Below are 13,580 nucleotides of genomic sequence, written 5' to 3' on the forward strand. Positions count from 1 at the left end.
CTCCAGGCCATGTTAAGCTCATCCTATCTCATTCTTGGCTAATGTTGCTCCTTCTGCTTGAAACACTTCCTTTCTTCCAGATGATATCATGGCTGCTCCTTCTTATCACTGAGAATTTACTTAACTCAAATGCCACCTCTACAGAACAACCTCTTTCTGCAACTTTCCCTATTGAAATAGCAACCCCATTCTCAGATAGCATTCAGAGTGTGAACTTGGGTTTTTTTTGTGTGAGTTTAAGTTTTTATTGTTTGTCTCTTCCAAAGGGAATATGGGTTCCTAGAGGAACAAGATTTTGTCCACCCCTTTTCTCCGGCACTTGGAATTATTCTTGCCACACAGAAGATCCTCACACACACACACACACACACACACACACACACACACACACAAAATGTAATTTATTGAGTACATGGATTGCAAGTAGTACAAACAGACTACACTGTATCACTGGTAGGAAAAAAAAAAAAAAAAAAAAAAAAAAAAAACTTGTAAAAAAAGACGAAAGTAGGGGAATAGAGCCTGAAAAGGAGTTACAGTGACTATCACCTCAGAAACAAATGTTAACAAAGTAATATGCAAACACATAGTACTTACTCGTTCCAGACACTGTGCTAAGCATTTTACATGTATTAACTCGTTTTCATCCCTCATAATAAATAGGCTTATCACTCCTACTTTGCAGATGAGTAAAGTGAAGCACATAAGCTAACTTGGCCAGGGTCACAGAACTTCGGAGTTCCTGCTCTTAACTACTTGATACTGCCTCTCTAAAAAAAAGCTGAGTGGTTGGCGGCGCAAGCATCAGGTTCCTCTATGCCCATAAAAATAAGTTTATCGGCTTAAAATAACTGGGGAGACTGAAAAAATAAACAACAAATTTTGTTTCAGCTCGTGGTGATTATAACACCGTTAGTTACGAAGTGTCAATATTCTCAATTCCTGTCAACTTCTCAAGTCTACGAGATTTCACCTTTCAGCCCGCAATAATACCCCACCTCACCGTCTCAAGTTTCGTCTCCTCCCTCCTCTCCACTTCGCCCGTTCATTCCAGTGTTTCTCCATTGAAAATGCTACAAACTCTGCCTTTGCAGCTTTCTGGCTAAATCTCAACTTCCTCATCTGTGTAAAATAACAATAATACCTGTCTAGTCTACCCCGCTAGAACTGAAGAAAGGGTGAAATGCGAAAGCCCTATACTGATATTAATTTCTATCATTGATAGTTGTTTTGGGGTCCTTTTCTTCCCTACAGTTTCTGATAAAAGAAATAGAGCTTTACGTTCAGAAGCCCGCCTCCTCAAACGCACTTGCCTCTCTCCCAGCCAGCCCCGCTAGTGCCAACATTGCTTTGAGCTTGCGCACTAGCGACCGCCCCCAGCCTTGGCTTTCCTAAGCCGCCGAGCTTTGATGACGTATATTTCTTGCGCGTCAGAGCGAGCGGGGAGCGCGTGAGGGGATCAAGTTCACTTTTCCTAGCTGATTCCGGTGCTACTGTGTGCTGTGGTCCCACAGCATGAAGGAGACACCACTTTCAAACTGCGAGCGCCGTTTCCTACTCCGCGCCATCGAAGAGAAGAAGGTAAATGGTCCCGGGGAACTTCGCGGTGCGTGGGCGCTCTGGTCGCACCGCCGCTCGCAGCCTTCGGGTTTGGTCGTACAGAGCTGGCCCTCGCAGGCCCAGGGAGCCCCTGGAGGGAACCGCCGGTGCGTTCCCCCAATCCCTCAACCTTTTTTTTTTTTTTTTTTTGGCTCCAGTTGGGTTCAAAGCTGGAGTCACACCAGCGACTAGTAGTGCTTGGGCATCTGGTTTCCACTTTCCTATGCGGAGTGGTTAGGAATCCACCTATCTCCAAGTGTTTAGCCCTGGCATAGAGTAGCTGCTCAATAAATATTTGTTGAAGGAATAACGAATGAATGTTGTGCTTACAGCGCCTGGATGGCAGACAAACCTATGATTATAGGAACCTCAAGATTTCATTTGGAACAGATTATGGGTGCTGTATTGTGGAACTCGGGAAAACAAGGTAACAAAGGATTCAAATTAGATAAAAGCTCAACAGGGAAAAGTTTAAAAGGACCTTATTGACTCGGTTGTTTACAAAGCAGCTAAGAAGTGTGGACAGACTTCTTTGTTTCGCTGCCAAAATAAGTATATTTTCTTTAATGCGAGAGTTTATTTTTAACCATAAATATATTTTTCATCACATGAGTGTCACATAGTTTTCTGATCTCTTTAAGTCATATATACAGCCAGCAGTAATTGCTCTGAATTTGTTTTCTGCACTTCCCATTAAGTAGGCCTACTTTTCTCATTTTCCTGACATGAGAATTAGGTTTTTAATATTCATTTGGAAGCTGTGAGGATATTGTTCAGATAATGTTGGCCAGCCATGCCATATGAAAACTCTTAAGAAATCTCTCAAGTTTTCAGGCCATCTTGTGTCAATAAATATTTGTTTTAGAAAAGAGAAGTAAAGATCATTGATTTAAAAAAAAATCTGTGGAATAGTCAATATTGTAATAAGAGATGTTTTTTCTTGTCATCCTTTTGTGTATGCCAATATGTGTTTTATTTCTGTATATATTCTATACTTTATATGTAATTTCAGCCTCTAATGATATATCATACTGAGTATGTTGTTACTCGGAGTAAGATCGAAACTTAACTGGTACCTGTTTTAGATTTATTTTTAATTGGAAAGGAGATATATTTAGTTAACAGATTTGTACTTTATTTTGCAGAGTTCTTGGACAGGTTTCCTGTGAACTTGTTTCTCCAAAGCTCAACAGGGCAACAGAAGGTATTCTTTTTTTTAACCTTGAACTCTCTCAGATGGCTGCCCCAGCTTTTGAACCTGGCAGGTATTTAAATCTTTTTTTTTTTTTTTTAAGCTGCTTTTTAGCCAGAGGAGAACATAACAGCAGTGAGCTATTGTTTTAATGCCTGGTGTTATATTTCATGACATTAGCCCATTCCTATTTTCATAGGCAGTCAGATCTCTTGGTGAAGTTGAATCGACTCTTGGAAAGATGTCTAAGAAATTCGAAGTGTATAGACACTGAATCTCTCTGTGTTGTTGCTGGTGAAAAGGTGGGGAATATGCCCAAAATTCTTAATCTTAGGTTGAGTATTGTTGATTCATGGATTCCTATATCTGTACTTTTATTCTCAGAGCTTCCATTAATTCAATTTTATACTGATTCACTTCACTTCACATGTTCCTGAGTGCTACGCATAGAACTTTGTCATCTCTCTCTCGGAAGGGACAATAAACATTAGTGAAAGTATCAACTTGGATGTGTGTAAAAATGTCTTATTCAAAGAACTTGTGGTTTTTCTTATATTCTGTTTTATTATGTTCTTTATGTGAGTTGATAGAAGCAGGTAATGTGTTCCTTTTTTTATGAATGAGGAACTGAAGAACAGATTAAATCCTTCTTTTGTGAAGGTTTATTGACTTACACAGGGCTACACAGGGAGTCAGTGGTAGACTGACATTGGAAATGTTACTCTCAATAAATTGTGCTGCATGATGATGTTTTAGAACTTTACTCTTGATTAGGGTATTTTGACTATCTTTTTGACTCCAGAGAAGTCACTTTCCACATTATATCCTTGAATATGATCCTTCCTATTTGGATTACATGTAAGGTTATTATAAATACTGTCATGTAAAACCTAAGAGTTTGAGGTTTTTAAGTTAGGAGACAAAATAAAAATATATTTAGGATTGGGAAAATCTTAGTATTAATTGTGCAATGGTTCTATTTATTTAGAGTGTATATTTTACTGTTGTCAGATGACTCATAGAAAGGTGAACTACTGGTACTTCAGTTGTTGGCCTGGCTTAACATTTCTCTTAATACATTTTTATTAATAAAATAGAAGGAGTAACTGCATATTTTAACTGCAAGAGAAAAATTTGCACGCAGTGTTACTTTCCTTATGAATAGCCACTGGTTGTGGTCAGTTAGGATTTAGTTTTGTTTTAAATTCACATTCAGGTTTGGCAAATACGTGTGGACCTACATTTATTGAATCATGATGGGAATATTATTGATGCTGCCAGCATTGCTGCAATTGTAGCCTTGTGTCACTTCCGGAGACCCGATGTCTCTGTCCAAGGAGATGAAGTAACACTGGTAAGCTCCCATGATTCGAGCCACGCTTCTCCCTATGAAAGAATGAATATCCTTGATGTTCAGGCAACTTGTTATTAGTGAATTCTTATTGTAGATGGTAATTAAGTATGTTCTGAAATTTGTTGATAAGGCAAAAATGATATATGGTCAAAATTGTCCTTGAAATCTCTTAAATCTTTTGTATCAAAGTGTCTGTCAATAAAAGCACACCCCATCTTGGTTTTCTAGGATAAAACTAGATGACTTTTTCTTGGGATTGAGCACTAGATGAAGCGGTTGGCTTATGTTTAGGAGCCACATGTGTGAGAAATACATGGTTCTCGGCACATTGAGATACTTGTGCTTACTCTCTGGCAGAAGTCCTTCAGAAACAACTGGAAGGTTTATTAAAACATTGCTAGGCTCCACCCTCAGAGTAGGGTAGGGGTAGAACCTACAAATTTGTACTTGTAACAGAGTTCCCAGGTGATACTGATGCTGCCAGTGGATGGGCCACATTTTAAAAACTGTTGACATGTACTGTTTACATTGCCTTTCTTTTGTGCTAAGTATGTCAATGTCAATTTATATGAATTCATGCAGGAATAATGAAAGTACACCGGATAGTTTGAGTCTTAAAGTTGTGAAAGGAAACATCAGATGCCCACATTTCTGAGCAGTCATTCATTTGCTGCTTTTAGGCATTAGACTAGAGTAGACTCTAAAGACTGAGAGGTAGAGACAAAGGTTTTTTTTTGTTTGTTTTTCTTAAAGATTTTTTTTATTTATTTGACAGAGGGAGACACAGCGAGAGAGGGAACACAAGCAGGGAGAGTGGGAGAGGGAGAAGCAGACTTCCCGAGGAGCAGGGAGCCCGATGAGGGGCTCGATCCCAGCACCCTGGGATCATGACCTGAGCCGAAGGCAGATGCTTAATGACTGAGCCACCCAGGTGCCCCAGAGACAAAGGTTTATTAACAATAGACATGTTCCTTTAGAAAAGGGAATTGGTGTAAGGAAGTAAAAGAGAAGATCAATTTAAATATATTGTAGAGTTATTGCTGATGGTATAGCCACATTGGAAAAGTTTGGCAGTTTCTTTAAAAAGTTAGTGTCAACTTACACAGCCCAGCAGTTCCATGCCTAGGAATCTACCTAGGAGAAATGATAGTACATTTTCAGTCAAAGACTTTCATGTGAATGTTCCATGGCAGCATTGTTCATAATAGCCCCAAACTGGAAACAATCCCAATGTTCATTAACTGGTAAGTCAAAAAACAAAATGTGGTGTATCCACACAATGGAATACTATTCAGCAGTAAAAAGGACCAAACTAGTGATATATACTGCAAGATGGATGAAACATGCTAACTTCAAAGGAAGCAGACACAAAAGACAAAATTGTTTGATTCCACTTACATGGAATGCTTGGGGCTGGGAGTGGGAGTGAGAAGTGACTGCAGATAGACTCAGGGAGATTGGGCGGGGGGGGTATTGGAAAGGTCAAAAAACTGGATTGTGGTAATAGTTGCATAACTCTAAATTTACTCCAAAGTGACTAGATACATACTTACGATGAATGGATTTTGTGGTATTTATACCCCATTAAAGCTTTTTGACATATGCATAAAGTTTTAAGGAACATGAGTGGCAAAGTCGAACAGGTAATTGTGAAAGAGTTAATTTAGGTACTCAACTGACGATTAAAGGAATTATATTTTTTAATACTTGATGTGCAAGGTGTTTTTTTATGTTTATAATTTAGTGGCTAATTATTGAAGCTTTTATTTTCAAACAGTATACACCTGAAGAGCGAGATCCTGTACCGTTAAGCATCCACCACATGCCCATTTGTGTCAGTTTTGCCTTCTTCCAGCAAGGGTAAGTCTCATGCTTGTCATGGGCTGAAATTGTACATGTAGCTAGGAACTTTTTTGTTCTATTCAAATGTGCTGTGGATAGATGAACAGACACCTCCTCTAATATTAAAGCACCTTATATATATTTTTTTCTTTATTTGTGAGAGCATTAGTTGGCAAAGAGCTTTCTCAATGGAAGTGACAAATTCTTCTGTAATGAAGAGACTTCACAACACTTTTCATAGGATACTTATAAATTTCCTGCAGCAAGGGACGCCTGGGTGGCTTAGTCGGTTAACCGTCTGCCTTCAGGTCAGGTCATGATCCCAGGGTCCTGGGATTGAGTCGCATCGGGCTTCTTGCTTGGCGGAGAGCCTGCTTCTCCCTCTACCTGCTCTGCCTGCCGCTCCCCCTGCTTGTGCTCTCTCTCTCTGACAAAAAAATAAAATCTTTAAAAAAATAAATAAATAAATTTCTTGCAGCATGGTGGTGCTAGAGATGTACAGGTGTTAATAGAGTTGTGTGCTAGGCTCTAATTCGGGAAAGTAGGCTGAGAATTACTGTGGATTAATGGAAGATAGGACTTTGGAGCATATTAGAGGAGCAAGTCACAAGGGGGAATGGTTCACAAATGGGATAAATCTAGTTTTCTTCAGCTCTCTAGTAGTTTCTTCACAACTTACTAATTCTTCCTACAACGGAAAAACTGGAGTCCATGTAGTGGTGCCTTTCAATGAAAATTTGAGCCTTAAATCTTCTCGGAAACAAAGGGAAATACAAATAAGATATTGTTGGGGTGCCTGGGTGGCTCAGTCTTTAAGCATCTGCCTTTGGCTCGGGGCGTGATCCCAGGGTCCTGGGGTCGAGCCCCGCATTGGGCTCCCTGCTCCACGGGGAAGCCTGCTTCTCCTACTCTCCCTGCTTGTGTTCCCTCTCTCACTGTCTCTCTGTGTCAAATAAATAAAATCTTTAATAAATAAATAAATAAATAAGATATTGTAACAATTTTATGAACAAAAACTAGGGAAGCTTTCAATTTTTAGTCATTGTAATGTAGAATTTCATTAGTGGGAAGTAGACCAGCACTGTAGAAATACAACATGAGCCATATATGTAATTTAAAATTTTCTAGTAGCCACATTAAAAGTAAAAAGAAACCGGGAAAATTGATTTTGATATATATTTTATCTTATATGTAAAATATTATCTTAACATGTAGTATAAAAATTATTCATGAGATATTTTACATTCTTTTATTTCTACTAAATCTTTGAAATCTAGTATTTTTCACTCACGTACATCTCATTCTGGACTAGCTACATTTTAGAGGCTCAATAGCCTAGAGGCCAACATTGGACAGTGCAGAAATAGTATTCTTTTAATGAGCCATTAGCAGAACCTAGAAGCACTTCAGGATCTAGGACACACTAGGGGACATTTAAAATTAACAAATTAATATTATCTGTTTTTATTAATGAGCAACAAGTTGTTTAACCAAAATGATAGCATTAGGTTTAGATTATATATTATTTAAAGAAAACCAATATGAACTTAAGTGAGTTTACTGTAATAGCTAGTGATATCCCCTTAGCATTTATTTTGTCCATAAAAATATAATTCTTCTCTCTTTTCCCATTAAAATGACTCACATCCACAGGCTCAGACCTTCACTGTGTTGACTTTATTAATGCTATCTTTTAAAAATATTCAGTATCTTAAAATTGACAAGCATTCAGCCTCAGATTTGCTCAGGTCCATTTAACATTCATTTCAGTACATATTTATTGGTGGATCCCAATGAACGAGAAGAACGTGTAATGGATGGCCTGCTGGTGATTGCCATGAACAAGCATCGAGAGATTTGTACTATCCAGTCCAGTGGTGGGATAATGCTGCTGAAAGATCAAGTTAGTGCTTTGATTAATGTTCTATTAAGAATAGGTCTTTTCTTTTTAGAAGCTTTTTCTTTGTTTTGTTTTGCTTTTTCTTGTTTTTTTAACTAAAAGCCATCAAGGATATTTTCAGTGATTGATTCTAGGATATGTTAGCATCTGGTTTCAATATTATTACATTCTGTTGACTGGTGGCTACAAGGTTTCCTTTCTTCCTTGCTGCTCCCATGTATGGCCCTCCAGGGTCTAACCCTTCTACATAGAGGAACACTTTTTTCTTCCCAGTGAGAAAAGAGATTCATCTCCCTATTCAAAAAAAAATAAAAAGGTGTCAAAAAGATAGAAATTAGGTACTCTCAGAAATTGGGTTCCGTAAGCAGTAGTTCTCAAATCCAGCTACTTATCAGATTCACATAAAGGCTTCTAGAAAATAGATTGGCATATAGCATGTAGCACAGGTGGGGCACAGAGGCTGCTTTAGTTGGAATTCCAGTTCTGCCTTATATTAACTGACCTTTTGCAAATGATTTCCTATCTTTGTGCCTTGGCTTCTTTATCTGTAAAATAGGGAATAAAGTTATGTGTCAACACCTTGATAAGGAATGTTAAGGATAAACACATGGGCATATTGCACTGTATAGCATATATTAAGTGTGCCATGTTAGTTTCTATTACCAGTATTATGACCACTATCAGATCCCTATTTCCAGAGATTCTGATCCATTAGGTCCGTGAGGCCTGGGAATCTTTGCTTTATAGTTTCCCAGGGGATACTGCAGCCGTATCTTGAATTAATGCTTTGAATCACTCACACAGAAAGGTAGTTAGTGCATCCCTGAGTATATAATGTATGTCTGTGGCCTTTTCAGTGGTATCTTTTATACTGTCAGAGAAGTTTTTGAGTCTGTTTTCTTAACGTGATAATCCTTCAGATATTTTAAAACAAGTCTCACATTTTGCATTCATTTGTGTTTACATTGTATTTTTGTATTTTAAAAGGTCAAGCTTATATTTTAAAAGTAGAAAAACCATTCTCATATTTCTAGTTTTGTTAGAGAAAGCTGTGTAGTTTGTTGTCTTTAAATAATAGAATGCACTTTTATAAATAGGTTTTGAGATGTAGTAAAATAGCTGGTGTGAAAGTACTGGAAATTACAGAGCTAATACAGAAGGCTTTGGAGAATGACCAGAAAGTAAGGTAAGTTTAATTTTTTTTAGAACTAAATGTCTTTTTATTTTTAATAGATTTTTCTGTTAAGGACTTTTCTTCCATAAGAGTAACCATATTAATTTTCACACTCCCATTTTTCCTTATCTGTTAATCTAAGTTGAATATACGGACGTGTTATATTGTATTCCACTTTAAATATAATCTGAATTGAGAAGCCACATAATATTGGTCTTTAAAAAAATTAACATTTTCTTTAGAAAAAAGAATCTAGTAGCTCAAACTAACAGAAGTAACACAAACTGGGGTTGGTTCTCTGCTTCTTCTATAACCCAGCACTTCAGTGTCTTCTGTAATGTGGGAGGTAATACCTACTTGGTAGGGCTGGTTTGAGGATTAGAAAGTAATATACTTAAAGCACTTAGCACTTGCCTGGCACGTGGTTCAATAAATTAATTATAGTAACTTTTTATTATTTCTCTTGATAAGCATAATAAATTGGTGAGGTTAAGTTAGTCAGATAGCTTTTTTCCCCAGTGTTCCTCTCCCATCAAAAGGATAAAATGGTTAACTTTCCCCTTCCTGTTTTCTCTTCCATCTATCATTCCCCCTCCTCCACCTCTCCCCACCCTCAAATAAAAAACCCACACAGGAAAGAAGGTGGAAAATTTGGCTTTGCAGAGTCTATAGCAAGTCAAAGGATCACAGCATTTAAAATGGAAAAGGCCCCTATTGATACCTCCGATGTAGAAGAGAAAGCAGAAGAAATTATTGCTGAAGCTGAGCCTCCTTCAGAAGTGTATCTTTATTGGATGGTTTTTTCAGTAACAACATGATTCATAACACTTTTGGCATTATTAGGTATATGTGAAGGGTGTACATACTGAAGTTTGTTTTCTGAAACACTGTTAGAGAAAACATTCAAGATATAAGACAGTGATTAGTCTTATTAAGTCTTCGATATAACATCCACCTCTTCAACTATCCTACAAAAACCGAAAATTTTCTATCTTGTTAGCCAATTTATAGCGTTTTATTTTCCTTTGGAAAATTGTTCCTTAATCTTAGTCAAGCACTTTATATATATACTATTACATATTGTTCTTGGAAATTATTTATTCACCCCTTTGCCATATTTATAACTGCAACTGTTGAGAGTCAGTATGTCTCGGTATTTCTCACCATTGTTTCCATAAAGTCCTACCTGAGTTACGTTTTTTCTTTCTTATTGTTCAGCCACCCATAGTGTAGCTATTAGTGAAATTTTTTCGCACAAACTTGATGCACACTTCAGTCTTAAAACTTTTACTCTCATCTTTCAACACTGCATCAAATAGCAGTATTTTTGTTACTCATAATTTTCTTAACTTGTTAAGTGTTTCTAATCCTGTGCTTTGGACTCCTGGAACTGCCCAAATTGGAGAGGGAATAGAAAACTCCTGGGGTGATCTTGAAGACTCTGAGAAGGAAGAGGACGATGAAGATGGCACTGATGAAGCAATCATTCTTGATAGTATAAAAATGGACACTGGAGTAGAAGTCTCCAATATTGGAAGCCAAGGTAGGTAACACTTCATTTATGGCTTCTATGTAATTATATATATTATATATACATAATATATATACTTTCCTGTTTTAGGGATCTTATTTTTATATTAGCAGTTCCTTTTTTAGAGGGGCTAAGTATTTTGTGATTTAAATTTCAGTTAAACTGTTGATGCTAACTACAATATTAACTCCAATTGTTTTTTAAAAGAATGTGCTTATCTTTGTGGAGTTGTGGTACTCTGGTATGTAGTGGCATTTTTAGTTAAAAATGTTTTGTTCTTTTTTTCTATGTATATCTGGGCCAGTTTTAAAGGGATGAGTTTCTTAAAAAGTTCATTCCTGCATGCTGTTTTTTCTTTGTGGTTTCTAGACTCAAACATAAAAAACCCTTATCATATCATAACATGTATTAGAACTGTCCAAATGGAACTGTTTATGTTAGAAATGTTCTATATGTACACTGTTCAATAAATAAAATAGCCACTAGCCACATGCAGATATTGAGCATTTGAAATGTGGTTTGTGACAGAAGAATTCTAAATTTTAATCTTAGCTAATATAAAATTAAATAGCTATATATGGCTGTTAATAGAGCAGTATTAGAACATACAAAACTCTAGAATCACTTGGAATAATGGTAGTCCTGGATGTTCTTTGCATTCTGAAAGCTGTAGAACTGGAGAAAATTGTTTTTAACTTGTGGATATTTTTACTGTTCGGAAAACCAAATGCTTGCTTGGCCCATAATAATCATGAATTGGGTTTTTCAAACCCAAATCATACAAGGATGGATGCAGCAAGTAGGCTGGCAGAGAACTAAAGGGTGTATTTACTAAATCTAGCTGGAAAAAAAAATAGTGTTGATACAGTTTAGGTATGTAACGTACATACCTGCCTACCTTCAGGGAATGAAATCATTACTGAGAGCCTGCCAGGGTTTTTTGTAAGGAAAAAAAAAAAATCCCCATCAACTGGGAACCTTTTTCAGCTTTCCTAGTGGTTACTTCTATTTGGTATTATTCTTCCAGACCTTGCTGTATGTATTTACTATATATTTACACCAATATAAGCTGCTTTAAGCACTTACATTTAAAGGACTGTGAATGAATCTTTAGAATTTTTTCATGTCATCAGCCACATTTTTAAATGCTACACAGAATTCTAGCTTTGGCAATAACTAGGTTGGCTTAATAACATTCCCTTATTGATAAATGTTACCATTTTCTGTTACAGTGCTACAGTAAAGCATCTTTGCATAGGCCTCTTTATATATTTGTGAAATATTTTTCTAAGATTAGTAAGATTAATACCTAAACATTCAGTTACTGCTTTGAAGAGTAATATTTTCAACTGAATAATGAAAGTGGACCTAAGATAATTGGGAGGATAAGGCAGGTAAAGCCTTTGTAAAGCATATGAACACAAGGAGAAACTAATTGAAAACTCAAAGATTGATTTATATACATCATTAACTAAGGCTCAGGAGAAAAATTGGCAAAAGATATAAAGTAATTCTCAAATACAAATGGCCAGTAACATATTTCATGGGCAACCCTAGTAGTAATAAAGGAAATAAATTCAAAGCAAAAAGGGATGTTTTCTAACTACTGTATCAGACAATATTAAAATTTAGGGCACCTGAGTGGTTCAGGTTAAGCATCTGACTCTTGATTTTTGCTCAGGTCATGATCTCAGGGTCATGGGATCAAGTCCCAGGTTCGGGCTCCATGCTCAGTGTAGAGTCTGCTTGTTCCTCTCCCTCTGTTCCTCCCCCTGCTTGTGCTTTCTCTCCTCAAATATAATCTTGAAGAAAAAAAAAAATACCACCATTGGCAAGGGTGCATAAGAAAATGAGTTTTTCATATAAATTTAAACAGTATTTTGGGTGGATTTGGCAAAATATTTTTTAGAATGTATATACCTTTTGACCTAATAATTCTCTTTCTAGTATTTTCCTTTCAGTGTTGTTTATAATAGGGAGAAGTTATATAGACTTTCCCCCTATTACGACATGTACAAAATGGTCATATAATTACAGAATTTTTAGGAAGTAAAGAAAGTATGTGTTATTTTTCAGAGCTTTGCCAAGGAGTCACTTCAGGGAAGGAAAGAACAAGTAGTTCTGTAAGCCTTAACTCAAGAGTAGCTGGGGCTATTTGTATGGAAATAGAGTATTAGAACTGCTGACATAAACCCACACAGAAATTTTCCAAGAGAGTATACTTATATTGTTTCCTTAACATTTTCTTAAAGATGCCCCTATAATACTCTCAGACAGTGAAGAAGAAGAAATGATCATTTTAGAACCAGACAAGAACCCAAAGAAAATAAGGTAACAAATTTCTGGTTTATTTCAAATGTATACACATAAGTCAAGACTTCTCTGGTTTTATTCTTATCTTATTCTACTAGAAACAAAGACACCCCTTTTTTATTTGAAATCCGGCTGTTCTATGGTTTCTTCAAACTGAGATTTAAAAACAGGACCTAATTCTATAAAAATGTATGGATGCCTTTTAAGGTTACTGCATTTTATTCTTAGTTGGCAAATGTTACATATTCTCCTGGGGGGAAAAAAAAAGTCTCCTATTTTGGTAGTCCAAAATTTAACGAGCAGAATGGTGTAAGTCTGGTAAACCATCCATGGTATCGGCTTTCTAGTGCTAATACTGTAAGTAAACTGTTAATTTATTTTATTCACAGAACACAAACCATCAGTGCAAAACAAGAAAAAGCACCAAGTAAAAAGCCAGTGAAAAAGAGAAAAAAGAAGAGAGCTGCTAATTAAAGTTCACATAGTTGTATATGTGTGTATATAACTATTAAAAGGATATTTATTCAGTGCTAATAACTTGAGTATTTTTCTATTCACAAATCCATTATAAAATCTAGTTGATTCTTTATATAATTTTTTACATTATGCTTTAAAATAAACCTTCTGGACAATTTAGCAGGTTTTAAATAATTGTCACTTCAGTAAAGTGGAGAA

The 13,580-nt window shown here is 36.4% G+C and overlaps 1 protein-coding gene and 1 long non-coding RNA gene across 2 annotated transcripts; one reads left to right on the forward strand and one right to left on the reverse strand.

Annotated features, from left to right (window-relative positions):
- Positions 1-1,410: 1,410 nt before the first annotated feature.
- Positions 1,411-13,442, forward strand: EXOSC9 (exosome component 9). Its single transcript, XM_036099194.2, has 12 exons — positions 1,411-1,581; positions 1,932-2,026; positions 2,745-2,864; positions 2,991-3,093; positions 4,008-4,145; positions 5,923-6,005; positions 7,758-7,890; positions 8,985-9,073; positions 9,696-9,842; positions 10,420-10,604; positions 12,845-12,923; positions 13,295-13,442. Exons 1-12 carry the CDS (start codon positions 1,516-1,518, stop codon positions 13,377-13,379), a joined length of 1,323 nt encoding a protein of 440 aa, XP_035955087.2. The 5' UTR covers positions 1,411-1,515; the 3' UTR covers positions 13,380-13,442.
- LOC144381370 (uncharacterized) lies at positions 7,646-8,800 on the reverse strand. Its single transcript, XR_013446448.1, has 2 exons — positions 8,390-8,800; positions 7,646-8,181 (listed from the first exon to the last, which is right to left on the reverse strand). It is a non-coding gene; the product is annotated as an uncharacterized LOC144381370 (long non-coding RNA).
- Positions 13,443-13,580: the final 138 nt, after the last annotated feature.

Source organism: Halichoerus grypus, chromosome 3 (genome assembly GCF_964656455.1).
Source record: "Halichoerus grypus chromosome 3, mHalGry1.hap1.1, whole genome shotgun sequence".
In the NCBI taxonomy this organism is placed as follows: domain Eukaryota; kingdom Metazoa; phylum Chordata; class Mammalia; order Carnivora; family Phocidae; genus Halichoerus; species Halichoerus grypus.